At 57.2% G+C, this 12909-nt stretch overlaps 1 protein-coding gene across 4 annotated transcripts; it reads right to left on the bottom strand.

Moving 5' to 3' along the window:
* Positions 1 to 82: 82 nt before the first annotated feature.
* Positions 83 to 12695, bottom strand: AARS2 (alanyl-tRNA synthetase 2, mitochondrial). 4 transcript variants are annotated; one of them, XM_015071122.3, is made up of 22 exons: positions 12422 to 12695; positions 10968 to 11159; positions 10287 to 10432; positions 9908 to 10075; positions 9207 to 9351; positions 7047 to 7192; positions 6750 to 6858; positions 6370 to 6408; positions 6154 to 6265; positions 5523 to 5656; positions 4945 to 5089; positions 4488 to 4660; positions 4205 to 4318; positions 3975 to 4115; positions 3223 to 3360; positions 3035 to 3144; positions 2773 to 2881; positions 2360 to 2482; positions 2029 to 2139; positions 1371 to 1454; positions 1160 to 1270; positions 83 to 789 (listed from the first exon to the last, which is right to left on the bottom strand). In XM_015071122.3, the coding sequence occupies exons 1-22, from the start codon at positions 12662 to 12664 to the stop codon at positions 625 to 627; spliced, it is 2958 nt and encodes a 985-aa protein (XP_014926608.2). In that variant the 5' UTR covers positions 12665 to 12695; the 3' UTR covers positions 83 to 624. The 4 variants fall into 4 exon arrangements, with proteins under 4 accessions (XP_014926608.2, XP_053078711.1, XP_053078709.1 ...); XM_053222736.1 differs by lacking the exon at positions 12422 to 12695 and adding an exon at positions 12132 to 12360; XM_053222734.1 differs by lacking the exon at positions 1160 to 1270.
* Positions 12696 to 12909: the final 214 nt, after the last annotated feature.

The following is a 12909-nucleotide window of genomic DNA, read 5'->3' as shown; positions in this document are numbered from 1 at the left end:
GCCTGCTGCGCATTTTCTCAACAAATCACCAGGGCCTTCGCTAAAATGTGAAGTCACTGTTAATGACACAAGTGACACCAGAGAGGGTGTGCCCTGCTGTAATGACTTTCATAAGACAGTTCTGGATCTTGGTGGCCAGCGAGGCCTTTGTGGGTGCCCAGGCTGGCACGGAAAACCTGTTAAACACCCGTGGCGAGGAGGATGGTTCTGATTTGGATGATGGGTGACTGTTCGATCCAGTGTGAGGGATCAGCCGGGTGACAGAGCACCCTTACCAGGTTGCTGGGAGGGGAAAGCTGTTCTTTTTTAAGCAGAAGAACTTCTGGAACTTCCTGGCTGCAGTGAAATACTTGTTGATGAGCACTCACAGCCAAGACAGTCCATGGCTTCACATTCATCCAGTGGGGGTGTGTCTCTGGGCCCACTTCTGCCTTCCAGAACCCCAACTCCTCGTGTCCTCACGGGGCCTGGCCCAAGGCAGCCCCCTAGGGCTCAGCTGCTTGGCCTCCAGTCTTTAGTCCTTTGCTTCAGCCTCCGGGGAGGTTCTGCTGGCTCCTTCAAGGGTTCCTGGCACTGGCCTGTCGGCAGTCTGTCCAGTCTATGTGAGTCCCTGGCGAGCCCGGCTCAGAGCTGGTTGAGGGCGTAGGCTCGGGCTGTCCTGAGGGCAGCTTCCAGGTCAGCCGTCGTTCCGGTGCCCTGAGCCACCACTTGAGAGCCCCAGGCCTTGCCCCCCATGTGGCTGCATACCGCCAGTGCCCAGGCCTCTGCTGTGAAGGCTGGTGTGGTACCCTGGGAACCAAGAGAGAACGGGCAGTGATGCAGAGCAGCCCTCCCCACCAGTGCTCACTCCATCTACCCTTTGAGAGTGGCATCACAGTGATTTGTCAGGAGACAGGAGAGCATGGGGCTGGGAAAGTGTGTGGAGGTTACTGAATGTCTGCTACTTGTTTGCAAGGGATGTGTGGCCTGGATGGTCATAATTAGGGACCACCACGGTGCCTTCTCTGGTGGGGGGCTGTGGTTAGGGAGGAGACGGCCCTGTCCCTGTCCTGGGGTGTCCTCCTAGATCACCTCTACCCAGCCTTGGAGGAATCAAAGGTGTGCAACTGGAGAGCTGGACCAGGATGGGTGGGTGGGGCTGCTCTCCTCCTTCCCTCACCTGGGCCACCTGACAGGCACACAACACGTGCCCCAGCGGCTGGGGGCTGAGCAGTAGCACAGACGTGCGAGGCGCCCGCTCACACAGCTGCCGTACCACCTTCACCAGCACCTGGGCAGGGAAGGGGAGACAGTGAGCCCACAGCTCTCTGGACTCCCAGCTACCTCCCAGCCAGGACCTTCCCCTCCCCAGACCGTGGGGCCACACTCACGGAGAGGGACTCAGTGGAGACTGTGTCCACAATCAGGGGCCCCTCTGAATGCCGGCGCAGCAGCTCCTGGGTTTTCTGTGCAGCCTGCGGGGCAGGAAGGACGGCACAGGGATAAGGGTGGAAGGCAGCCGGGCCCCACTTCTGAATCGAGCCCCCGTCCAGAAATCCCCTCCGCCAGCAAAGGTCTTTGGCTTGGAGGAGAGGTGCCAGGGGCTCTGCCTCAAATGGCCTGTGTCCTTCCTCTCGTCCCTCACCTCGTCCCTTTCACCACAGCTCCAGGCCCCTACAAATAGGCCACTGAAGGTGAAGGACTAAGGCTGGAGCACAGATGGATGAAAGGGGGTGGGAGGAAGGCAGATCCACGGTCAAGTGGCACTGGGGGCTGAAAGGCGTAATCAAGTCAGTCAGCTTCCTAGAGGGCGAGTCTGAGCCAGACTTGGGAGTTGAAGGACAGACACGGTTTGGCAGAGAAAGAAGTGGGGGAAATGGCCTGGTGATGGCACCCAGCTGGCAGGAGAGACAGGAGCTGCACCCCACCCCCTGCGTCAGGCCCCGTGCCAGGTCGCGAAGCTTCTCCGTGTGCATGCTGGAGTGCCTCTGCCCCTCGCCAAGTGTGCTGGGTACCTGCCCCCGTGGGTACAGCCGAACCTCCTCTCACCTGCCCCGTTTCTAGCTTCCGGATGGCAGTGTTGGCACGTCGCTGCAGCACCTTCAGCGTGGCCTGCAGCTCCCGCCGCTGCCACTGGGGCATCACCGCAGTGTCCACAGCCTAAGGCCACAAACAGTACATCAGCCGCGCCCCTCCCAGTCTCGGAGCCAGGAGCCAGCAGAGCAAGGGAAGAGATCACACCCACCACATCCCACCCTGCAGACAAACAACAAATATCTAGGCCAGCAGGAGTCCCAGAGGAATTGGGGGAGAGACCGAGGCATGGGGAAGAGGGCCAGGAGAGAGTGGGGAACAGCTCCGCGGCAGCAGTGACCCTCACATCAGTGAGTCGTCCCATGTCCTTGGATAGTCGCTGAGCCTCCACCACATCCTGGCTGCCCCGACTCAGCCGTTCTGCCGCGGCTCCTACCTCCTGGGCCAGAGCCTGGCCCACCTCTCGGGCCTGCCAGGAGGGAACGGGATGCTCAGGGCTGCTCGGCTTGCTGTCACCTCCCCAGGACAGGGGGGCTCTCAACCCACTGCTAGTCAGGGCCAAGACAGAAATACTGAACAATGAGGCCCAGTCAAGGCACCAAATAATCACAACAGATGCCAGCTGTTGGCAGCGCACATGTACCAACACTGGTTCTGTTGCTGGGCATTCCCCGGCCTGAGAGTTTCGGCCATGTGTGCTCCCTCCACCCCCCCCTCCCCCAAATCCGGTGGCCTCCTGGACCCTGCCGGTGTGCCAACCTGCTGGGCCTGCTCCCCGGTGACGGCCAGCAGGCGGGTGGTGCCCCTGGAGAGCTGGCGCTCCCCAACGATGACCAGGTCCCCTACAGCCCCTGTGCGCAGCAGGTGCCTATAGGCAGAGGGAGGGAGAAGGAAGTCAAGGGGCATGGTGGGACGGAAAGGAGCAACCTAAGCTCCAACCCGGGGGCTGGTGGCTCCAAAGACCAAAGAAGGGTGAGGATCTCAGGCCCCGGGCTGGGGCAGGCCGAAAGGAGTGACTCACGTCCCACAGCACAGCTCCACAGAGGTCTGCAGCGCAGCCTGGGAGGCGAGGTCCAGCGCCTCGGCCACGGGCACCCCCACTGACACCACCCGCACAGGGTCTGGGTATACCTGAGGAGGAGAGGGGACCAGTCTGTTCACCAGCCCGTGAGGGGCAGGCAGTCTCACCAAGGGGCCTCCCCAACTCACCTCATCCAGAAAGCGCAGGCCAGGGACGTGGGCAGTGCGTGCCAGGGCCACCTCCTCCATGTACACGGCCTCATCCTGCCCCACGGCCTCCTGCACCGTGCCCTCCACTGCCCGGAGCTGCTCTGGGGTCAGTGGAGCCTGGTGGGGTAGGGGGAAATGGATAGACCGACAGGCAGTTAGCTGCGTGCCTGTAACCAAAGCAGTAAGAAGCAGTCCGTGTTCACTGACTCTCCTCAGGTTCTCAAACAGTGGCTAGCACCGAGCAGGTGCTCAATCAACCTTTGTGGAGTAGACAGTTCTTTTCCTTAGAAAGCTGTTGGGAATTGCAGGCCTCTCATCAGGCACTAAAAATTGATGTAACAGAAAATGCTGTTCTGTACCGAGGGAGCTCACCACAAGGGCCAGCCTAATGGAAGAGAAACACAGGATGGGGTAGATGCAGGTGCAAGGACAGAGCTAGATGTGCGAGGAAGGAAGGGTGACAGAGAAGGGAGGGCAGCTCTGCTTGAGCAAGAATGTCTTGGGTGACAGCGGCAACAAGGAAGCTGGGTGGCCGGAGGCTTCAGAGGCTATCTAACCTGACCCCTCGCTGGTGCAGGATGCCGAGATGAAGACGTCCCTCACGGCCTCACAGTGACTGAGCGACAGGGAGCCTAGGTCCTTGGACTGGCCAAACTCCCCCTCCCACCGCCCCCCCCCCCCCCCCCCAAGCCACCAAACTACCTCTTTTTAAGCCTTTCTGTCTTCCTCACCTGGGTGGCCACATCGAAGCGCAGCCGCTCGGGGTTGAGATGGGAACCTCGCTGCTCCGTGCCGGGGCCCAGGGTCTGCCGGAGTGCCCAGTTCAACAGGTGGGTGGCCGTGTGCTTCTCCATGCAGCCTAGACGCCAGGCCTGAAACACTTTTGTCACCCAGAATCCTGGGGCGTAGGGAGAGTCAAGAGGCTGCAGGATATTCTAAATATCAGGGCTTGGGGCCTTACCTCATCTACATGTAGCTGCACCTGGTCCCCAACCTTCAGGCCCTCAGGGGCCACAGCCTCGTGCAGGATGAAGCCTCCACAGACCTGGGCCCGGGGCACTGGGAACAGTACATCCTGGGGAAGGGCAGGGGCCAAGGCACTGGAGCAACTGCTTGTAGCTTTTCCCTCCCCTTGGCTCCCTTCCCAGGTCGGGTCTGCCTTCTGCAGAAATTAACTTGTCTGTGTGTGTGTGTGTGTGTGTGTGTGTGTGTGTGTGCGCGCGCGCGCGCGCATGGGGGCTCACCTCCTGCCCCACCCGCACCAGGTAGCCTCGGTCTGAAGCCTGACCCCCCTGTTCAGCGTAGAAGTTGGTTTTGTCCAAGAGAAGGCCACAACGCTGGCCTTTCCCCACAGAGGCCACAGCTGTCCCGTCCTCTGTATATAGCTGGAGCACCTGCGCCTCGCAGGTGCCAAACTCTGCCAGAAAGAAGAATGGTTATCAGTGCTGGGCAGGGGTGTGGGCCCTGGGCCGTTGGTGTGTACCTTACTTGAAGCCAATGGGCATGTAGCTGGTAGAGGGGCACTTTCAGGGGCCACAGCGACCCCTGGTGGCTATAACCCCCTCGCCGCCCTCCCCACCCCCCCACCCCCGCCCCCCATGAAATGTATAGGGCTGGTAGCAACCCTCACAGATGTCCCTCTGTCCCTCCCAGAAACCGCCAGGGACGCTTGTGGCCACCAGCCTCAGTCCAGCCTCTCACCATAACCCCCGCTGGGTCGAAGAGAGTAGTTGTACTTGGGACTGTCGTCAGTTGGGGGCACCCCTCGGCGCTGCAGCTCCCCCAGTGCGTGGACATTGAGCTGCAGTCCCCGCTCCTGAGCTGGCTCGGCCTGCCGTAACCGGTGCTGCAGGATGGGCGCATGCATAGGGAAGGGGTACACGGACAGTGCAGTGGGACCTGAGCCTCCACAGAGCCCTGCCCCTGTCACACAGCTGTGTGGACTCTGCAGCCCCTCTGGAATAAGCCCTCGGGGCTTGGCTGGCTGCTAGAGACCCTGGGCTGGCTGGTGAACCACCCATCATGCAGGGTCTCAGGATGAGGCCCCCTTCACCCACCGCTCCCCTCTCTAGGATGCTGTGCTGGCCTCTCCCCATTCCTGGTTCTGTTCAGTCCACTGTATTAGAGTTCTCCTCTACAGGCTGTGGGTGGGGCCTGAGGTGAGGGGACAGACCCTGTCTCCTGTTTCCCTCAATAGCTGCAGCTCCTCCCCCAGGAACTCAGGGCTGGGGAAGGGACTGTCCCAACAGAAGCCTGGGCAGGGGTGCCCCAGCGTGTACCTGGGCCTCCTCCTGGGCCAGCCGCGCCAGCCCAGCAGAGTCCAGCCGCACCCCCTTCTCCTCCAGCATCAGCTCTACCAGGTCCAGGGGGAGCCCCAGGTTCCCAGACAGCGATAAGGACCAAGCCACTTCAGCTTTGAAGAAGGAAGACAAAGGGTGTTCAGAGGGGAGGGCAGGATAGACTGAGGGGGAAGAAGTGAGGGAGAAATAAGGGCCAGGGCTTTTCCAACCACACAGCAGCCACCAGGTACCAAGCACAAGTGTCCTCTTCCTACACCCGGTAGGTCCAGGAGAGGGGTCAGTCTTTAGGCTCAAAGGCCAGAGCGGAGGGTAGCCCAGGAGACTCCCTTGTCATCTGTCATCTCAGAGGAGAAGGGAGGCTCATTCTCGGGATGAAGCCGGCCTTGGGAAGCAGAGACTGGTGGCAGGGCCAGCTGGACAGAGGGGAAGTGGGGAGAAGGAGGGTGGTGTCCCGCCACAGAGAGATGTAGGTGTTGGAGACAGTGCAGGGAGAGGGACATGGGGAGGAGGGTCTGCATGCTAGGCACACGCCTGCCTCAGAGCTCTGTCCTCTTCCTGCCTTGGTTCACCTGAGTGAGCCCCTCACACCCTGGCCAGGCTGCTCACTCACCAGGGAACAAATCAGAAGGCCCCAGGCGCCTCAGGGTCTGATCGATGATGTGCCGACCCCGCTGCAGGGAGGCCAGGAAGGCTGCCTCGTCCTCTGACACCAGGTTGACTATCTGAACAGGGGGGCAGGGTGGGACTGGAGCTGGGCCTCCTGGAAGGGAGAGCCGCTCTCTACCCCTCTCTTTTTGGCCCCTCCCTCCCCATCCAAAGCCAGTACCTGGGCTGAGTGCTTCCGCAGTTCTGGATAAGCATCTCCCTGGGGGAGGCAGAGGGCTGAGAAGGTGTGAAAGGCAACCTCCCCACCCTGGACCTCCCTGAGGACGCCTGCCTTGGAAGCTCAGCTCCGGCTGATGGATGGCAGACTCAAACAGGGAATACGGACAGAAGGGGGTCCCAAACTCAAGAGGCTCAGAAGCCAGGACAGGGAGGCCTCCTGAGGGCTCCCTGCTTTTTGGATTCAGTCTTGGCTTTCTCAGCCTGACAAGACCTGGGGCTGGCCATTTAGGGTGGGGAGCCTAGGCTGAGGGCACCGTCTAGGCTCAGTGGCAAGCTTCCTGAGCACCTGGGGAAGCCCAGAAGAATAAGTTCTGCTCTCACCAGGGTCTCCACCACTACAGGCACCAGGCTGCCTAGGAAGCCAGGTGGTGCCCGCAACACCTCTGTAGAGAACCGCACAGCTCGACGAAGGATCCGACGAAGCACCAACCTAGAGGGGTTCAGAAGCCAGATAAGAACCGCCTGCAACCCTCGGTCAGCAGTATGGAGAGTGGGGAGGACGAGGTTCAGAGTGGGTGCTCTCATCTCAGAGCCCTCTCCCTTCCCCCACTCCTCCTGACCCACCTCTCCCCTGCAACACCCCCCACCCCCCGCCCTCGCAGCCCCTGCCAGACTCACGGGGCACCCGACATTCCGGGGCAGACACCGTCGGCGATGCAGACGCTGAGTGTGCGGATGTGATCAGCCACCACGCGGTATGCCATGTCTGTGCGCCCCTCGTCTGCTGCTCCTACCCGACCCAAGTAAGGGGGCACCCCGCAACCCTGGAGAGCGAGAGACAAGGAGACATGGCTGCTGGTCCTGCCTGATGTGGTCTGGGTGGGGTGCCCTTCATCATCTCTAGAGCCCTCACCCCTAAAGCTGATCACATCTGGAATGACCTGGTTGGAGAAGCTTCAAACATAAAAGGGAGTCAGTCCCTGCCCTCCCAGGGCCACAGTCAGCACTCACAACAATCACAGCTGTGATAATTTACTGAATTTCTACCATCAGAACGGGGAGGGTGCTTGAAGGAAGCGTTGCCTAGTATCCAAAACATCCTGCTCTGGGAGGTATTACTAGTCTCGCTTTAAAGAGGAAACCGAGGCTCTGAGGAGCTAAGTGGCACGAGGCCACACAACGCATCAGGAGCAGATCTGAGATGTGCACCGGCCTGACTCCACTGCCCACGCCCACTTCTCCAGCCTTTGTGGGGGGCAGGGAGGGAGGTGTAAGCTGTGCCTATGTGTAAGTGCTCCAAAGCAGATGGCTGATGCATCCAGCTCTAAACCTGTCTCTTTCCTGAGCTTCCTCCTCTCAATTAACAGTCCTGCCATTCACCACACTGCTCAAGTCAAAAACTAGAGAGCGAGCCTTGATTTTTATTTCCCTTCCTCATCCAGTCTGTCACTGGGGACTTTTGCTCCTGTCCTGCCTTTGTGAGATCTTTCAAATCAATTACTTTTCTCCACTTCCACAGCTACCAGCCTCAACCATGCCCTCCTGTCTCCTCCCTTTACTACAAAACAGCCTCCCAATTGGCTTCTTAGCTTCTTCTAGGTCTCCCTCCAGCTCATCCTTCACGCGGCAACAAGAGGGGCCTTTAAAAGTGTCAATCAGATCATGCCCCCCCCCCCCCCCACGCAGAACCCTTTTCACTACACTTAGCATAATAGGAGCCCCACTTTGGACTTCAAGGGCCCAGAAGGTTGGACTTCTGCCTTCCTTTCTATGGTAGATTGTTTGCAAAAATGGCCACAATCCTTCCCTCTTCAGTGTGCTTGCCGCTTTACAACGAGACCACAGCTGCTTCCCATCCAAGGATAGAATCTATTTCTCTATCCCTTGAACCTAGGCTAGCCTTGCGACTTGCTTTGGCCAACAGAATGAGGTGGAAAGGACACTGTCCTGAGCCTAAGCCTCAAGAGACCTGGTGTGCTTCTGTTCTCCTTCTTGGAACTTGCTGCCTTGGGATGGGAACAACCCCAAGCTAGCCTGCTGCTTGACAGACACACAGCCAGGTCACCCCCGTTGCCCCAAACAGCCAGCCAGTCCTCGAACTACAGCTGCCTAGCAGCTATCTATAGGTGTTATGAATGAACTCACAGAAGACCAAAAGGTTGACCCAACAGAGCCCAGCCAGCATTGCTAGCTCACAGACTCATATGCTAAATGAATGGTTGTTATTTTAAACTACAAAGTATTAGGTGCTTTGTTACACAACAAAAGCGCAGTCACACAGTCTCCAGCTACATCCCAGGTGATTCTACTCTGGCTAGCTCTAGGCCACCTTTGTGTTCCTTTCCTGCCTCAGGGCCTTGGTACCTGCCATCCCCTCCGCCTGGAATGAGCTTCTTGTGGCTGGCTCTCCTCTTTCAGGTTCCAGCTCAGAGATCACCTCCTTGGTGAGCCTTCCCCAAACACTTCATCGAAGATTCCTCTCCACCGACCCCCCTACCCCCACCACAGTTACTATCATCCATTTTACTACCTGGTCACAATCTGCAATCTGGTTCAAATCTGCCGTCTTGTTCTTTAATACACTTACTTATTTATCTCTTAGGCTACAATGTAATCTCTTCTACTAAGCACAAGGGACTACACACAAAGTAGGCACTAAACACCTATTTTTTGAAGATGCGAAGGAAGGAAGGATTTGGGAGCAGTATCAGGTAATAAATACAAATCCCAGCCTCATGTTTGACCCTGCTATCCTTGGCTGGGCAAGGTTTCCACATGCAGGAGTATTCAGAGTTCTCAACAAAGCGCCAGCTTCTGGAAGGGAAGAGGCCGGCTCACCTGCTGAATGGCGTCAAGCAGCGGGGAGAAGAGATCAGTGTCGTAAGTGGAGCGCGTGCCTTGCAGCACGGCCACCAGCCTTTCCAGGCCCATTCCCGTGTCCACGTGCCGCTGGGGCAGGGGCTGCAGGTTTCCATCTGCCTCTCTGGCCAGGGAAGGTGTGCAAGGTGAGGCCCCACATGGGATTACTGGGGTGAGGCAGATGCCCAAGTGCAGCGGAGGAACGAGGAGGGGCTGACAGTGGGAGGAAACAGAAGGCGGTATCCACCCCTCTCCCACAAAGGCAGACAGTGATGGCCTTGGGTCCTGTACTTTCTCATAAAGGGTGATCTCCACCCTCACCCCTGCTTGGGCCCTTGCCTGGACCCACACATCCCCTTTCTGGGACAGAATTCTTTGCCCTGAGAAAGAGACATGTCAAGGCTGGGAGAAAATCTTAGAGACCACCAGGCTCTGTGCCATCCAGTGATGAGAGAACAGAAGCCGGCGGACAGCAGTGACTAGTTGAAAGTGTCACGAGCAAAGACTAGGGTTAAATCAGTTATTACCTGAAAAGTGTTTAGAAATGTACCTGGCACACAGTAAACACCATTTAGGTGTTTTTGTTTTTTTTTTTTTATAAGAAATGGATCAAAGTCTCCTGAATGCCACCTTGCCCACTTCTGGCCAGGGATTTTCCTTCTACTTCAGCACCCCATTACCTGTTGTGTTGAATGAAGACCAGATTCCACAGCTCCACCAGCTGGGGGGCTCCCCCTCTCCCAGCCAGGTCATAGTGGATCTCTGTGCAGGGCCCACAGGGGCCAGTGTTCCCCATTTCCCAGAAGTTCTCTTGTGGTCCAAAGGAAAGCACATGACTGGCACACACCCTGACAAGAAAGCCAGGCGGGTGGTAGGGAGACAGACAAACCTGGAAGCCAAAACCCTCTCTGCCATGAGAGCCAGCAAGAGGAGAAACAGGGCTGACCCCAATCTGTTCTGGGAGCAGATGCTAAGACTCTGATGACTGATGCTGGTACTCTCCATTTGCCAGTCCTCTTGCCCTCTGGAAGTGGACACAAGGGGCAGAGGCAGACTTACCCTAAGCTGAGCCAGATGTCCCTGCTCTCCAGGTCTGGGTCCAGCCCTGCCTTGGGGTCACCACCAAAGTAGGAGACCCAGAGCCTGTCTTCAGGGATCCCGTAGACCTGAGTCAGCAGTTCCCAGGCCATGCGGCAAGCCTCCTCCTGCAGGGGAAACCCACATGGGATGGGAGGAGGAAAATGGTGAGAAGAGGGCCCCGCTGAAGCACCAATCAAGCCACATGAGTTCAGCCCTCAGCTTAACACAAAATTCCACTGCCCTCCTTGTTTCCAGAACAAACCATGACCATTTCTGCTTGAGTTTTTTTCCTGTCCAGAAAACTTCACCCCTCCTTTAGATCCTTTCCTTCAAGTCCCACTCTCTCCATGAAGTTGTCTTTCCACCCTAACCTGGGATGATTTCTAACTCCTGCATTTTAGTATTTGTCTGACCATTTATTCATTCAACAATTACCAACCAGCCATTAGGCAGGAGGCACAGTCCTGGCCCTCACACTTACAATCCAATTAGGGAAGTGAGACACAGTCTCATCATACTTGTTCATCTAGCACTTTGCCTTCCTGTGTAGTATGAGCCCTGTCCAAGCAGGGCTTAGGAGTGGAGACAGGACTCCTCTTGAGCCCCTTCTTGGTTGACCAATGACCTTTTTTCTAACTCTAGGGCTTCCTGGAGACTCACCTTAAAATATTCACCCCCAAAAGCCCAATTGCCAAGCATCTCAAAGAAGGTGTGATGGGAAAGGTCTCGGCCCACATCCTCCAGGTCGTTGTGGCGTCCTCCAGCCCTCACACATTTCTGGCTGTTGGCCACACGTCGGAAGCCTGCCATTTCGCTTCGTGGATCCACGGTGCCCAGGAAGATTGGCTTGAACTGGAAACACACGAAGGTCCCAGTTCTCACTCCCTCCGTAGACGGGAGAAGTGGGGAGTGGGGTGTTCAGAGTGAAGGCTGACTGTGCCCCCGAGAGTGCGGTGTGGTCTTGGCTAAGGGGCAATCTGGAAGCCTGGAGGCACCCATCTCTGATGTGTGTGGAGCAGACAAGAGGTAAATAAATCAGGAAACAGAGATACTCTGCTAGTAAATTAGGCAACATAAAAGAAGGAGGACTATGTTGGTGGCGGGAAACAGGGCACTGAATGGCTTCATCCTTCATGTCAGCTTCTTTAAACCACACCCAATAACTTCAGTATAAAACCAAGACCACAGGGCACTGGGCATGCCTCACAAACTCAGCATTTAATAGCCTCTACGTTTGGGGTGCTTGGGTGGCTCAGTCGGCTGAGCTTCTAACTCTTGATTTTAGCTCAGGTCATGATCTCACGGTTTGTGAGTTCAAGCCCTGCATCAGCCTCTGCGCTGACAGCATGGAGCCTGCTTGGGATTCTTTTTTTTTTTTTTTTTTAATTTTTTTTTTAATGTTTATTTATTTTTGAGACAGAGAGACACAGCATGAGCAGGGAAGGGGCAGAGAGAGAAGGAGACACAGAATGTGAAGCAGGCTCCGGGCTCTGAGCTGTCAGCACAGAGCCCGACGCGGGGCTGCGAGATCATGACCTGAGCCGAAGTCGGCCACTTAACCCACTGAGCCACCCAGGCGCCCCAAGCCTGCTTGGGATTCTGTCTCCCTCTCTCTCTGCCCCTCCCCACTTGCTCTCTCTCTCTCAAAATAAAAATAAACTTAAAAAAAAAGTCTCTACGGTTAACCGATTCCCCCCTCCCTGCTCATTTTACAGGTGAAGACAAATCTAGAGAGGGTAAGTGGTGCTCAAAGTCAAAAGCTTAGAGAATACAGTCTAGCACATAAAATGTGCTCAACAAACGTTTATTTAACGAATTAGTTACCTTTATTTACAGCATGAATAAATTAAGCCAGACTGCCCCCACCAGTCTGCCCCCAGAGAACTCCACACACTCCATTCTCGGACCTAAAACTAAATCCCAACCCAAGCTCCGAGGTCGGGCCCTCCCCAAGCCCTAACTTGTGCCCCCAACGACTCAGCCTAACAACAAACGGCCCTTTCCTCCAAAGCCAAGAGCTCCGCCCCTCCCTTCTTTTGCCCAATCCCGCAGCGCCTTTCTCCCCGGAAAAAAATCACAAACTCCGCCCCCGCTCAGGGTGGCTCAGCCCCCACCTGGTTCATGCCCGCATTGACGAAAAGCAAACTGGGGTCGCCGCGGGGCCGCACGGAGGCGGACGGCACCAGTCGGTGGCCGTGGCGGTCCCGAAAGAAGCTCAGGAAGGCGTCCCGAACGGCCGTGGCCGAGGCTGGAGGGGGCTCGGATGAGAACGGCCGACGGCTGAGGCCCCCCCACAGAGGCGACCTTCGAAAGGCCCGCCGCAGTCGCCGAGCTGCAGCTGCCATCGACGCCGCCATCTTAACTCGGGGCAGTAACTTCACGGGGTCAAGGGGCACCGCGGGGATAGAAGGTGGCGTGGAAAGGAAGCCGCCCTCTTTGTACAGCGGCCCCTGGCGGTAGGAGGACTCAAGGCAGCCTCTGCCGCTCGGGTAGAAGTGATTGGGAAGGGGACGTCAGCAGTAGGCCTAGCTAGCACAGCTGCCGGGCACATAGTAGGCCCTTAATTCATTCGTCATTACACAAATATTCATTTAGAAGCTAC

Source organism: Acinonyx jubatus, chromosome B2, assembly GCF_027475565.1.
Source record: "Acinonyx jubatus isolate Ajub_Pintada_27869175 chromosome B2, VMU_Ajub_asm_v1.0, whole genome shotgun sequence".
Lineage (NCBI taxonomy): Eukaryota > Metazoa > Chordata > Mammalia > Carnivora > Felidae > Acinonyx > Acinonyx jubatus.
This window is presented reverse-complemented; position numbering and strand designations above follow the sequence as displayed.

What these genes read in the sequence shown, in the direction of transcription:
- AARS2 (XM_015071122.3), bottom strand. Translation starts at nt 12,664, where the DNA reads ATGGCGGCGTCGATGGCAGCTGCAGCTCGGCGACTGCGGCGGGCCTTT. An exon ending in TGGCCCAGGAGGAGGCCCAG is followed by an intron (nt 5,090 to 5,522) that starts GTACACGCTGGG and finishes CCCATCCTGCAG; the next exon opens with CACCGGTTACGGCAGGCCGA. An exon ending in GTGGAGCTGTGCTGTGGGAC is followed by an intron (nt 2,882 to 3,034) that starts GTGAGTCACTCC and finishes CTCTGCCTATAG; the next exon opens with GCACCTGCTGCGCACAGGGG.